The sequence below is a fragment of the Parasteatoda tepidariorum genome, chromosome 4, assembly GCF_043381705.1.
Source record: "Parasteatoda tepidariorum isolate YZ-2023 chromosome 4, CAS_Ptep_4.0, whole genome shotgun sequence".
In the NCBI taxonomy this organism is placed as follows: domain Eukaryota; kingdom Metazoa; phylum Arthropoda; class Arachnida; order Araneae; family Theridiidae; genus Parasteatoda; species Parasteatoda tepidariorum.
In genome coordinates this window covers 62,995,953-63,010,404 of record NC_092207.1, presented here as the reverse complement: position 1 = coordinate 63,010,404, position 14,452 = coordinate 62,995,953, and the positions used below count along the sequence as shown (strand labels likewise).

The 14,452-nt window shown below is 29.4% G+C and overlaps 1 protein-coding gene across 1 annotated transcript in view; it reads right to left on the bottom strand.

The window, feature by feature from the left end:
- Positions 1-14,452, bottom strand: part of LOC107445612 (A kinase anchor protein rugose) — a gene marked incomplete in the record, with an annotated part of 233,809 nt that overhangs the window by 86,144 nt on the left and 133,213 nt on the right. The window contains 2 exon segments of the mRNA XM_043047936.2: positions 12,680-12,816; positions 13,404-13,556. Of these exon segments, the coding sequence (XP_042903870.1) occupies positions 12,680-12,816; positions 13,404-13,556 (290 nt within the window).

Here is a 14,452-nt window from a genome sequence, read left to right as displayed (position 1 = left end):
AGGCAAGCAATATACTTTTTGTTATTTTAATCATTATTATTATTATTTTTTTAAATAGGAAAGAAGGAACTAAATTTAAAACACATACATTCAATACATTCTTAAATAAAATTAAAAAAATAAACGGAAAATGTTTTAAGGGAAAAAATGATTAATTAAAAAACAATATGTAATGAAATAATTACGCGCAACAAAAGTGAAACATCATATATTCTTTTTTTATTTCATAACCGTCGTTGAACAGCCGACCCAATTTTAAATTTATGGCAACCAATGTTCAATGCCATAGCCTTATAACTTTGAGCCCGATCCAGTCGACAAGATATAATAATAATTATTTGTATGCAATTATTTGGAAGCGATTATGAAATTTTATTTATTTTCCTTCATCTTTTTAAGACAATCGTATCTAAAAGTACTTATTAGAACTCGATTTTTTTTTTTATCATTTACAGGAAATGCTATCCTAAATGCTTTTAACATACAACATTCTTTCAGTAATATTAAAGCAAAAAATTAAAATTCTTAACAACTTACTGTAAGAAAGAAATTAAAGCCTAAATTAAAATTAATGACAAAAATTAATTATGTCTGACTTAATTATCGACTTTAAACTAGCTCAGGAAACAAAAATTGACAGATACCTAAACATTAAGTCTAATCGAAAATACAAAATGTCTCCCAAAACAAAAGTTTTCATTTATTATTATTTTTTTCTTAATTTAAAAAAAATTACTTTGATTGAATTTATAAAACACTACCAGAAATAATATGTTATCACTTAAAACTACTATCATTACCATTAATCCATCATCGTGTCCAATAAATTTAATTTGAAATTGAAATTTAAAAACTGAAATCTCAGCAAATTAAATCTACTTGTTTAGCAACATGAAAATCGCAGCGATAAATGTCTTTTGCCAGAGACAGATGAACAAGATCGAACAGAAAATGTTTTAATTAAAAAATAAATAAAAATGGAAGCTGATAAATAACTGAAAAATTAATTAAAACAGACCATTAATTGCTTTAATCAAAATGAGAAAGACTTAATGACAGGTTCTGCCTGGGAGGCTATTACAAGCAGCCACAACATTAAGGGATCCTACCCAATGATTAGCCTTAATAAATTGATAATGAAATCCGATTCATTTACACCAACTGTATGCGCAATCAAGTCAATTGCTTATGGTATAGTTTAATTATGCGCATAAAATGCAAGATAACGGATGGTTTGGATGACAGCACTCCAGGGCAATAGCATAACGAAGCACCTTACTTGAAGATTTTTAAGATAATGATCTTGTATTAATTAAGTCACGAGGTTTCTCATGCTTTCAGAATCATTTTATTTCCTTTATCTGGCGATTGAGTAAAGAATTCACTTTGTAAAGAATTCATTTTTACATAAATCGGATAGAGGAAAAGAAGAAGAAAAAAATAGAGGTGTGGTCCATACATCACGCACCTTTCCTCATATCTTACATTGTTTGTTTATGCAAATTTGCTGAATAGTTAAGTCGTTGGATTATGTCGTACGAATTCGGCAGTCGAAAAAGATTTTGAAGTGATTTTCGATTAATTTATTGAGCATATTACGATTGAGTAAGTCACCGGAAATATACCTTTCATCATTATCGATTATATTTTATTCCACGAAGGCGAAAAACAACAGTAGTCGATCAACAATCAACAACACAGAAATTTTTTCATCCAATGTTTAAGAATTGGTCCGTAATCTATATTATATAAAACGCTAATACGTACGCATGTATGTATGTATGTATCAATAAAACCGATGATATTTCTTTTCTCGCGCTGGCAACAGTTTTCATTTTTAATTGATTGGATTCGGAGCGCAAGAGCACGTAGTGAGCAACCAGATAACAATAACCAGAGTGAGCATTATCAGGTTGTTCAATTCAGATTCATGCACTAAAAACATGACAATATTTAATTTAAAATCAATTAGCAATTAATTAATTAATTGCAGTGAGAATGCTTTAAAAGGCCGCTGTTGAATTGATATTTTTCTACTGGGAGCTACCTAAACGTCTAAAAAACGTTTAAGTGCTTGTATTGAATGCATTGAATTTTTTAATATTTCGCGTTTATTTATGCATTGAATTTTCACGCTTTAAAATGCAGAATATTAGTGAAGCAATATTTGATAATTTATTTTGCTAATATGTTTCTTATTTAGCTAATGTTTTGATTTTTTCACCATGTACAATCTAAATAGCTAATATACTTTTTTAAAAGCCAATAAGAACATTGGTAGAATTCTTCTACATAAGTACAATACTATGTCTTTGATGATAAAATACTATGTCTTTGATGATAATATATTATGTCTTTGTGCTAGAACATTGTGTTCATTGGCGAGAGAGCGCAGCGAGCCATGGTTCACGGCGTGAACCACATAGGAGTGCGTAGCAATTCTTGGGGGTTGGCGAGCGTTAGCGAGCAGGGGGCGGAGCCTCCTAGTATTGTATGTAAAACGCTATGATTTCCCTCTTTTTGCGCTTACTAGATCAGTGGATCAATTACGATCCATTTCCCCTTCATGAAAATTACCAAAATATTATTCCTGCTTTTAATATCTGAAAACATATCAATACTGCAGTCAGATTTTTATTTTTCCTAAAAAGTCTTAATACCATACACAATTTTTCTTAATACTAGCAAACTAATTATTTAAGCGAAATAAATATCAATGCGTTGTTTGATTAATGGGATGGCTAAGAAGACACAAATGTTGCCCAGACAAATCTTTTCAGTCGTAAGATTTGTACACTAACTTCTTCAAATAAATCTTTTGCTTACAGTCCAAGACAGTGAAGAACTTTTTCAAGATAATGGATTTCAAATTCTCACCAGGAAGGCATATGAGTGTTAGCAGATCATAACTGCTTTTTCCCTAGAAGTTCCCCAATAGGGAGAATTGCCCTGTGGTTGGGAACCACTGTTACTAGATTATATATTAACAAGAATCTGAGTTTTTTCAAAATAGAACATTTTCTTTTTGCATAAAGCTCATTGCAGAGTCATGTAAAAGGGTACTATTCGCATTGAAAGTTAAAGTTAAGATGTTAATAATATAGCACTATGTCTTGTTGTTACTTATGCCACATGATTTTTATAACCGTCGTTAAACAGCCGTCCCAGTCTTTGAGTTTACGACTACTAATGTTCAACTTTGTAGCCTTATAATTAAGAACCCAATCCAGAAGACAAGGAAATTCTTGGACCAAGTATTGGGAGAAATTTGCCTTCGTGGCGGACTTTTTTATGGAACTAACCCTTATTTGCGTTACATGGAGAGGAAAACCAAGAAACCCTCCCATGGTAAGCCTGAAGGGACAGGAACTCTAACCCATGATCCGTCTACAGCTGAAGATATTTTACGTCAGCACTGTGGTCGGTGCGAAACAGGTGCGGAATTTGCCACTTGCCAGTATCAGCAAACCTGCTTGAAATCAAGCGAGTTTTCAAGACAGAGGATACGTATTTTGTTTTTTCAGTGGCGCCATGTATATCCAAGAATACGACTTCCACACATACTTTACAGCCCGTTTTACAGGGAAGACCTAATCATACTCCATTCATTCATTCACATATCGTAATTTTGACCTGATCCAGAGAACGACCAATCTCCAATTCAGTACCCCTATAGGAATCGATTTGTTATGGGACTTGGCGGACTTTGTGACGTCGACTGATTTATCGTGCACCAGTCACCATTTAATGCACGGCATTATAGGTCAATAATAATAATTTTAAACAATTTAGAGTGGATTTTGGTTTAAAACCAGGGATATAAAATCAATGCAGCCCTTTGCTGACTTGCTAAGTAAAACTTTGGGTACTGAACTGTTGATATTTGAATTATTTACTGAGTTTTGGTTCCTAATGACCGGCCTTAAAACACGATTTTAAAATCTTCGTTAATAAGGAATCAAAACTAACATACAAATAAGATATCGCAAAATAATAATTAAGTTAATGAAAATCAAAAATTGGACAAAAGGGGACTGGACTGGGATAGGAACCACTTTTGAGCCACATCTTCAAATAAACCAGCTAACCAGCTTTTTGTAGATATTAATCCATGCCTTTTAATGATCGATCTTGACAAAGAAGAGTCGAAGTTTGATACATTTTTTTCTATCATTTAAATATTAATTTGCGACCTCTAATGTGAGCATTTTGTTTTTACTTCGCTTTTTACAAACTTCCAGAAAGAATTGATATTAAAAACGGTCATTCCGAAACACCTTGCATAACAATTTAATAAAAATTTTAATTGAGGAAAGCAATGGATGCACTGTTGAAATCAATAAACGAGAAAAGCTTTCAGAATTATTTTCAAATTTTCTTGATTCACATAAAAGCATAATTCATTATCTAATTTTGACATTAATTTTAAGTTTTATTCTCGTATAAAAAAAAACATCGTAAGAGAAAATCGTTTTCACGCATAAATTCATATTGGTATGAAACAATTTTTATTACTACATTTACTTATAAAATGCAGTTTAAGCAAATTAAATTATTAAGTATCTTAATTATTCATTCTTTATGCATCCAAAGCTCGACCAAACCATTGTTTATCATTTTCTTAAAAAGTATTCTAAAATAATAATTCATAAATTACTAATCAAGAAAAACACAGAAGTGGTTTAATTTTGAGTTCTTTCGATTTCAACAGAGTTTAACATAGTTCGTATAATCCCGTTTTAACAATATTCTGATATTTAACTGAGTTTAAAAGAAAAAATATATATAAAAAATGAAATATTCGTTTAATAAAAATAGAAATCTTACTCAATAAATCAGATCCTGAAAAAAAANCAGAGTTTAACATAGTTCGTATAATCCCGTTTTAACAATATTCTGATATTTAACTGAGTTTAAAAGAAAAAAAATATATAAAAAATGAAATACTCGTTTAATAAAAATAGAAATCTTACTCAATAAATCAGTTCCTGAAAAAAAAAGGAAAGACAGAAAACAGAGTTAAATTTTTTTGGTCATAAAAGTAATCTCGTTTTTTTTTTTTTTTTTCAAATTAGAAAACAAATTATCAAAAATAATTGTTATAAATTCAGTCTCAACATTTTTCGTACCTTAATTTGAACACATCGTTATTGATATTTAACTCACTTTTAAAACATATGTATACAAAATTGAACAATGTGTGCAAAATTGAAAAAAATGAATGTTAAATTAGTAATTAAAAAAATTATCAATTAAAAAAATACATTTACATAATAATTACGTGCTAATACGTAAAAATCTGATCATAAGTTATTAAGGTGTTGGTACGCAACTCCAATTCGTGAACGTATAACGCTCCAAGATTCTATCGCGTAAACTGTCATAACTATAACTTCTGCCATAACATCAGCGTCTACAAATGGCATCCAATAAAAATAAATTCACAATAATTGGCGGAAGAAAAAAATAAGCCAAATAAAAAAATAAATAATCTTGATGAAATACGATCTTTGATGGAGTATACATAGCCGTCAATATCAATCTCGATCGCAGACCTACTCTATCAAATCTGCTGAAAAAGGGGGCGGGTACCAGATGAAACTTTTTCATACTGCGTGTGGTCCTCGCCAAGAGAAAAAGGCCTCCCCTTAATACCTTTTGTTGGTTCGACCACAGAGATGATGAAAAAAAATACAGGTATACCCAGGGTTAACCCAGCTGTCTCGAGATGACCTTTACAGACGACCGGAGTTTAGATGCGTCTCCTCTTCACTCTCATGAAGATGGGAGAGAAAGTTTCCATGCATGAAGAAACAAAATATACATAATGCTAACTATTTTTGATAAGAAAAGATTTGGACTTTCAATATGAATTTCAAGGAAGGAAGCTCAAACCAGTGCCTCATTTATCGTAAGGCCTACCCCCATTTCTGGTGTCACCTAAATGTTGCAAAAAAAATTTTTTTTTCTGTTTTTCATTCAGAATTATCTAATAGAGTTACGAGTTGAACAAAAACTGAAATAAATATCAGCTTATGAATAGTAATTTACTTGTGCTGTTAATAATTTAAAAACACTTTAATGAAACATGTAAATTTAGTTTAAAGTAACGAGCAGGAGAATTAACTTTAAATATTATGTCGAAGTAGTCAACAGTAGCGAAGCTAGACTCTCGGGGGCAAACGCAGTAGGTGGTGCGACCTCAATCCCTGGAAATCTGATCTTTTTAACTAGAAAGTATCTGTAAACAGCATTTTTTTTGTTAAGATATTTTATAAATAAGCTTGTAGGAAGCAAATTTCTCTCTATATTAAAAAACCGTAAACCCGTTTTGGGTATTCAACTCAGCGTTATATTTCGTTTCTCAATGCAAAAACTATAAGACTTAGAAACTTGAAATTACTAAGGGGTATAGAAAAAAGTACAGGGACTAAGGTGGAATAAAAAAAAATTAAAATTAGGTAATTATTTCGCGAATTATTGGAAAAAATACCATACGGGCCGCTTTACAGGCCGCAGGAATACAACTACAGAATTAAAAATTTGATATGCCAAAAGGGCCATATTTGTTTATGAACTTCAAAAAGATTTTTTTTCCCCCTTTAAATTCCAATTTTTCCGACAGCTATTTTTTTTAATATTTTATAACTGTCGTTGAACAGCCGAGCCAGTTTTTGGGTTTACGACTACCACTGCTCAATTCCGCATCCTTGTAATTTTGAACCCAATCCAGAAGACAAGGGAACTCCTGAATCAAGTATTGGGAGAAATTTGCATTCGTGGAGGACTTTCTGATAGAACTAACCCGCATTTGTGTTACACGAAGAAGAAAACCACCAGATCCTCTTACGGTTAGCCTGACTGCAAGGGGATTCTAATCCATGATCCGTCTACCACTGAGGATATTACACGTCAGTACAGTGGTCTGTGCAAGTCCTATGCGGAATTTATGTCAAGAGGGGCAACATTGTAAAATTTTCAAAAAGCCAATTTTTTATTTTTTTTTTTTTAAATTTTTATGTAAGAAGAAATGAGAATATTTTCCTAAAAGCTATAGTTAAAAGTTGAAGGAAGAAAAAAAAAAGGGTTAAGTTCAAACAGACACATATCTTTTTTGTACTAATAAGGAAAAAGAATAAAGTAAGATATCATTTAAATGGTGCATTCATAAAAGAGGCGAATTGAAAGGCGAACGTTGTATCCACTGAGCCATCGTGGCTCCTCCTACAGCTATTGCAATTTTAAATCAATTTAAATTTATTCAATTTAGATTTAATTTTTTTTTATTTCAATAACTTATTGTCCAAAGATTTTATTTTTTTAAGAGAAATTAGTTTTAAAAAGATTTTAACAATTGATTTATATTTTTAACATTTAACGCTAGACTACACTTCAAATGGGTTTAACATAGTTACAAGCAAAGCGAGCATGGTTTGCATAGCAATCTTCTAGGGAAGGGGATAGTGTCAGAGAGCAGGGGCAGAGCCCACTAGTAAATTATTTATACTTTTTTTAAAGTGTCATTTCCTGGCGTTAACAAATTTAGAATTACAGAAATTTGTTTTAAATATAAACAGTTAAAAATTAATCAATGGCTTCGACATTTAAAAAGAAAATCAGAAAATTAATCGATTTGAATCATGAAGAATTCAGATTATGTGAGAAATTTTCAATGAAAATAATTACTTTGATTAAAGGGTTGAAAACACACAATTTTTCACTTCCTGCAATCGATTGAAATGACAGTCATTCTTTTATTTACACTATTTTATTCATGGTATTTCATTTTATCGCTATCAAATTGTTTCTCTTTTCCATAAAGATAATTTAAAGTATCTAACTCTCCATTTTCTAATTATTCGAAGGTTGAAAGGGGTACTAAATTGAATAAAAATTAGCCCCGAGAAATACAATCAAAATAAGAATTGGCCATTAGTATCACAAATGATATGAGAGTGAATAAAATATAATCAATTACGAACAAAGAGGAATAAAAGACAAACAACTTTTCATCAAGAGTGCCCTCTAACACTATAAGAAATCCATCATTTGAGCTCGTATTTCAAGGTGGTCTGAGCCATCAACACAGGTTATCCAATTAACGACAAACGCTTCCCCTTACTAGAAAAGCAATTTTAACCGTACACTTGTTTCAGACCATTCAAATTTAATTAACTAAAAAGAACTCCGGAAGATAAATTAATGAAAAATAAAGTTATTATACAAATATTTTTATTTAATATTTTACTTAAGTAACAATTTGACATTATTATTATNTTTTTTTTTTTTTTTTTTTTGCTGCATCCATGAAAAATAAATGCAGAAAAAGTCCGTTATAAAAACAACTATAGTAATTATCGTTATAGCGAGTTCAACATTATTTGCGAATACACGTATTTCATGTTAAAATAGCAGTGAAAAAAGATAAATAAAAAATTTAATGTAGTACAATAGCTTTAGGCAACACTGATAAAACTGAATATTGTTTTAAGTATTAAACTGGCATCGGATTCGATAGTAAACTGGGGAAGCTTTGTTAAGAAGAGGGGGGGAAAATATGAGGTCAACAAAAAAAGCACATTTTTTGTGCAGCGGATTACCTAAAAATAGCAGAAGAATTTTTGTATTGCAAGGAGGTAGACAACTTGGTCGTTGGTCGCCCATATAAGCTTGCTTTTAAACATAAAGGGTTAAGATTGTAAGAAAGAAATATGGTGAAATGATGTTTGTTTTTACTTTTCTCAAATGATACTAATAATAATGATAATTAAAATATCTTTCATGTCGCCTTTTGTCGCACAATATTGCTCATTGAAAAAGCATAAAAAATGTATCTATCTAAAAAATTATATTAGAGATAGCGGAAGGTTAGTAATTTTTTAACTCGTTATAAACATACAATATTTGTATGTTTAATATCAGCATTTTGACATACATTTGAAAATCGTAATACGGATTTTGATCTTGAAAAACACTCGTTAAATCAAGCTTTTACATGTTAGTAAAAAAAAAGTGATGTTAATACTAAATGTATCTAGAAAATTTAATGTTTTCTGCAATGAACAACGTTCTCGAAAAAAAAGAATAAATAAATAAATAAAAATCCAGCAACGTGAGAATGACATAAACCTCATTCTTACAATAAATGCTTTTATTACGAAGTCCTTAATTACTCAGAACATTCCAAATACGAGAATGTAAAATTCTGAAATCAGTTCGAATACGAAATATCTTAGTTCAGTCTCCTATGTATTGAAAATATCTTAACTTAAATAGCTACTTTCAACTACAAAAAAAATTTACTTTTTTTTAGGAAATTAGACCAGTTTACTTTATTTTCGTTCATTAATGCCATGCATTTTTATATTTTATGAAAATCTTTTTTTCTTACTTAAACATCAGCATTAACTAATATTAACTTCAAAATTATGAATTTTAAAATTCTTAGTTATTTACATTCCAAGTTCTAAATCTTGCAAATGTCTTTCTGAAATTCATTTGAAGTAATTAAAAACATGCATTTATATGCATGATGTTGAATATTAATAAATACGTATAAAAAATTACTAAAAGACCAACAACAAAAAATCATTCATAAAAGTTTTTCGGTTAATCAAAAAGGAATTTTTTTTTTAAAAAAAATTAACACTGCAAATAAAAAAAATAAAATTTAATTTTTCGCTTTTTAATGAAACCTTTTCCAATGACAATATTTTACATGATTTATTTGAAGTTTCAAATATTAAAAAAAATTAGCTTTCGCTATTACTTTTTTCATTTTAAGTAAAAAAATTTATATTTCTCAGAAACTTTCACCAACATTTTGTTATTTAGTATAACCTAGCTTAAGAGTGAGCAAAAAAATGTTTGGCATCTATTTCATAATAAAAATCAATCATTTTTCATATGAAATTATCTTACGATATAAGAGTTTCATAAATGAGTGTGGATATTTTTTGTTGCGCAATGAAAGTGTCAAGTCAAAAGTTATTCAAGATGTAAAATTCTCATGTTCTCAATTATGCACGGCAAAGCTTCTTAAAATAAATTGAGGCAAGATAATATATTTTCACAACTAATACTACAACACTGTTTCCATATTTGAATAATAATATGTTGAGATAAGAAAACGAGAGAGAAAATAGTTTTCCATCTTCCTCCAAGTCGAAAACGAAAAAAAAACCGATTTACTTTATTCGAAAAAGCTTACAGCGCCATCTCCCGACAAGATTTGAAACACTAAAAATTTACTAATCTCCTGTACGCTGCTAATTTAAGGAGTAGATAGAAAATTAAAATTAATGATTAGAACCTTATACTTTTACGAAATTAAACTAAAGGACACACTTTTTCTCAACTATGTATTGGTTTCTACAAATAAGGATTTTTAAATTTCGGGGGAAAGGGGTGAATGGATTTGGAGAAAATGATGTATCGCAATCTGAAATTATAAATTCCAATTGAAAAATAGGAGCGGTTCAAAATTAGAACACCTTAAATGTCGCTTAATCAGAAAACTAAGTTTTTATATGTGATTTAATAACTTATAATTCATAGGCAGCATATTTCAAGTCTACTTTATGAACCAATTAAATCTTTAAACTGATTATTAGATCAAAAGTTATTAAAAGTGATATCTTCTTTGATTCAGCGTATAAAAACAGATAAAAAAAAGCATAGGCCAAAAATTATTTTAATTATAAATGTAAACGTTTTTATTAAACTGATATTTTAAAAAATTTGGTCTCTGGTTTAAGGTGCAAGGTTGGTGTAAGGTTTTTTTTCTTCCAGAACCAATTATTCCTATTTTTTACATGCACAAAAAGAATTTTTAGCTTGTAAAAAAACATTGTTAGTTTCAAGCAGTGCGTAGCCTTGCACAAAAGTGTGAAAAATTGGATATTAACTTGAAGATTCTCCGCAAAACATTTTTAATGATAATAAAAGAGAATCGTTATTTATAATTTCAAAAATTTAATTGTTGAAAAATTCAAGGAGATTTATAGACAAGAATTGCTTTGCTATTTTTTTATCTTTGCTTTTAAAAACATAATATTTTCAGATGCATTCCTTTCTAATCTTCTTTTAAAGTGAAAATACTGACTATTGTTGAGGTTGAACAATTCGAATGCTTGCTAAAATAAAAACAAAAGGCATCTTTCTAACAATTACTTCTCAATTGTTATAATTAGCTCTACAATATCTCCATCTAAGTTGCTAGCAAAAATACATTTAAATTATCTACAACTAGTTTTTCTTTTTCATTGAAAGATCCTAAAAACCGTCAATGTCAACTATTTAATCACTCCAAAACTATTATGAAGTTTAAACAAAGTAAGATTTCTTGCTAATTTTAAGACTAAACAAACACGGTAAAAAAAATTATAATAAATTTTTAAAACACAAGCGATAAAGTGACATAGTTTTTCTTCGTTGCTTTTTTTTAAAATACAGAAATAAAAAACAATACTATGCACCCGTTAAAAGCACATTTAAAGATGAGATATTTTTACATATTTGTATAACTGCAAATGAATTATACCAACTTCTCACAAATTCATTTTTTAATTAAAAAAACTCAAAAATTTGCTACAATCCTCAAAAACATTTAAATTAATCATGGTTTACTTTTGATTGCATAAATTCTGAAATTTCCTTTTACATGTTTCTAACATACAAAAGTTGATCTTTATACAAAGTGAAGAAATCTTTAAACACGTACCTGGTGGTCCACAAGACGTTTCCGTACTTACCCTCATGCTCCTCAAAATGCTTAGATGTTTTGAAAAGATGATATCTAGATAGTGAGATGCTTTTACAAAGTTTTTTTTTCTTTAGTTTTCCTCAAATTGTTTTGCAGAGAAAGAAATTCACAGACATTCAAAGAGAATGTGTTCATTTCTAGAAATCGCACAACCACTAAAATCTCAGACTATCTTACATTGGTAGGAATGTGGCAATAGTAGCATCTCTTTTGTTTCAGCCCCCATCATCCATAAATGTATATAAAATGTTATTTTCTCAGAAAGTAATTGAAGTATTCTTAAGTTTTTTTCCCTGTACTAAACTCGAAGTAAATGTTTGAAGCTAAACCCTTTTGTTATCAAGCAATGATTTTTGTAATAAAATATTAGTTTGTTGTACCTTTTAACTAAGAGCATTTAAATCAAATTTGTATGCATATCACGTTAACATTAGTTTACATTTGAAGCATATTTTTTAAAGCATAGTTTTTAAAATTAAATAAAGTGTATTATCAAGATCTGATTGGAATGAATGGATTTCTGAATCTGGAATGAATTTGATTAGATTCTGCATGATTTTAATCAAAAGTGCAATATCTTTTTTCAAAAATAAAAAAATAATGATAAACCTAAATAAAACGAAAAAATATTTTTTAATTTTTTAAAATAGCTTTTAAATTTTTTTTTCTATAGTGATAATGGAGGAAAAGCCTATAAAAATCAAGCTATCATGATTTTAGAAAAGTTTTGTTAAGATCATAAGGTTTTTTTTTTTTTTTAACACTTGTTAGTTTTTTTGTCTTGTACAAGTTTCAGTAAAAAATATATTTTCAAACTACATATAATAAAAAAAGATGCTATATTCAGCATTACCTCTTCCCCTCAACTAATGTTGATAAAGATATCGATAAGAAGGAAAAGAATAAAAGTCTAACCTCAGGATCCATCTTCTTGTACTCAGCATCATCTTCATCGACTTCGAAAAACATTTCAGCTTGAGTAATTGACAGCATACCGGGCACAACAACTCCTGGAGCAACTAATCTGCATTTTGTACTAAAACTCACTGGACCTAATAATAAAAAAATATAAAAAAATCATGATGATGTCTGTTAATGTTTTAATTGTTTAAAAACCAAAAAATTAACAACAGTCCTTTGAGTGGATAGTTTTTTTGAATTCAAATGAAACAATCTATTTTGAATATCAAAATAATTTATAACATGCTTATAATTAATAATAATTCAAAATAAATTTCATAAATTAATTACAGAAATAATAATTTATAAAAATCAAAATTAATGCTTAAATTAAAAATGGTGATAATTAATAATGGTAATAATTAATACATTGGTATAATTTTTCAAGACAATTTTTAAGTAGTATACAGTTTCAAAGTTGCTCTAAAATAAATGATGTCAAAAACCAAGCAATGTTAAATAATTATTTCTAAAAATGTTATATTTTTTAAATAATTTTTTTTAAATTTCATAAAATATAATTATGTTTACATGATATGCATATGGAATATGACTGGAATAAGATATTGATGTGTTGTACCAGATATAAAATACATATTTTTAAATAAAATCTGATAATTTTGCAATTATGAGCAATTCAAGCCTTGCCATCCCCAAATCATGAGCATCAAATAAATACCTGCTAATTCAGCATCCAGATCTTTGTCGTCCCACAAATCACTGTCATCAAGTAAATCACTACTTTGTAAGTGGTGCTGTTGTTGTCTACGTGTAATTGCTAAATGTTGGTGAAATTCTTCCCGGGCCTGTAAAATTGCATCTTCTGGAGCTCCTGCAAAATAAAAAAATATACAAATAGCACAAATTTGAAAATATGAAAGCAAAGGAATTAGAGGCTGAAGTTTTCCAAAGAAAAATTTCAAGTGATGTTTCCCGTTGCTATGATAATAAATTTGAGAAACAGAATGTGAAGTTCTGCAGTGTCTGAATAATCTATAGCATGACAGCGCAAACTGGGCTAAGGACACCCCCCCCCAAAAAAAAAGATTTAAAAGCTACTGGTAGGGTCTCCCAAGCCAGTGAGATGATTGGTGAGGCACCAGGTGAAGAGTAATACCCTGGTCCTTCCGTTGGGTAAGGGGTTGACTAGTAAAAGTAGTTTGCTCAGAAATTCCAAATAGTTGAAGACAGTCGGTTAAAACCTATCTACATGACCTGGCATGAAAATGGACATGATTATTGATATGTGGATTATTTGAAATCTTTATAAGAGTGATGCATTGAGAAATCTAGTAGATGTTTTTTGACGAATATAAGATTGACATTCTACCATTGCAAAAAATTTACTATACAGCTCAGGGCAGCTTCGAAAAGAAGAAGCATCATGTTTATCATAGCTCTCAAGATAAACTACATCAGTTTATTACAGGATTTATTGTGAACAATAAAACAATGTCATTAAATTCAAGCCTTTCATAAAAAAAATTGTTAACTTCGGCTAAAGAGGAAATACTATACAGCATAATTTGTGTTCATGCACCATCTTAAGAGAAAACTGTGACAAGGGAAGTTTTTATGATTTATTGGAAAACACTTATGAGAATTTCCTACAAAATGATAAAGAAACTTCTGATCAGAGATTTCAATACAAAAATCGAAAATAACAATGTGATAAAGCAATGTGATATTGGAGAACAAGGTTTACATCAAGAAACTAATGAGAATAGG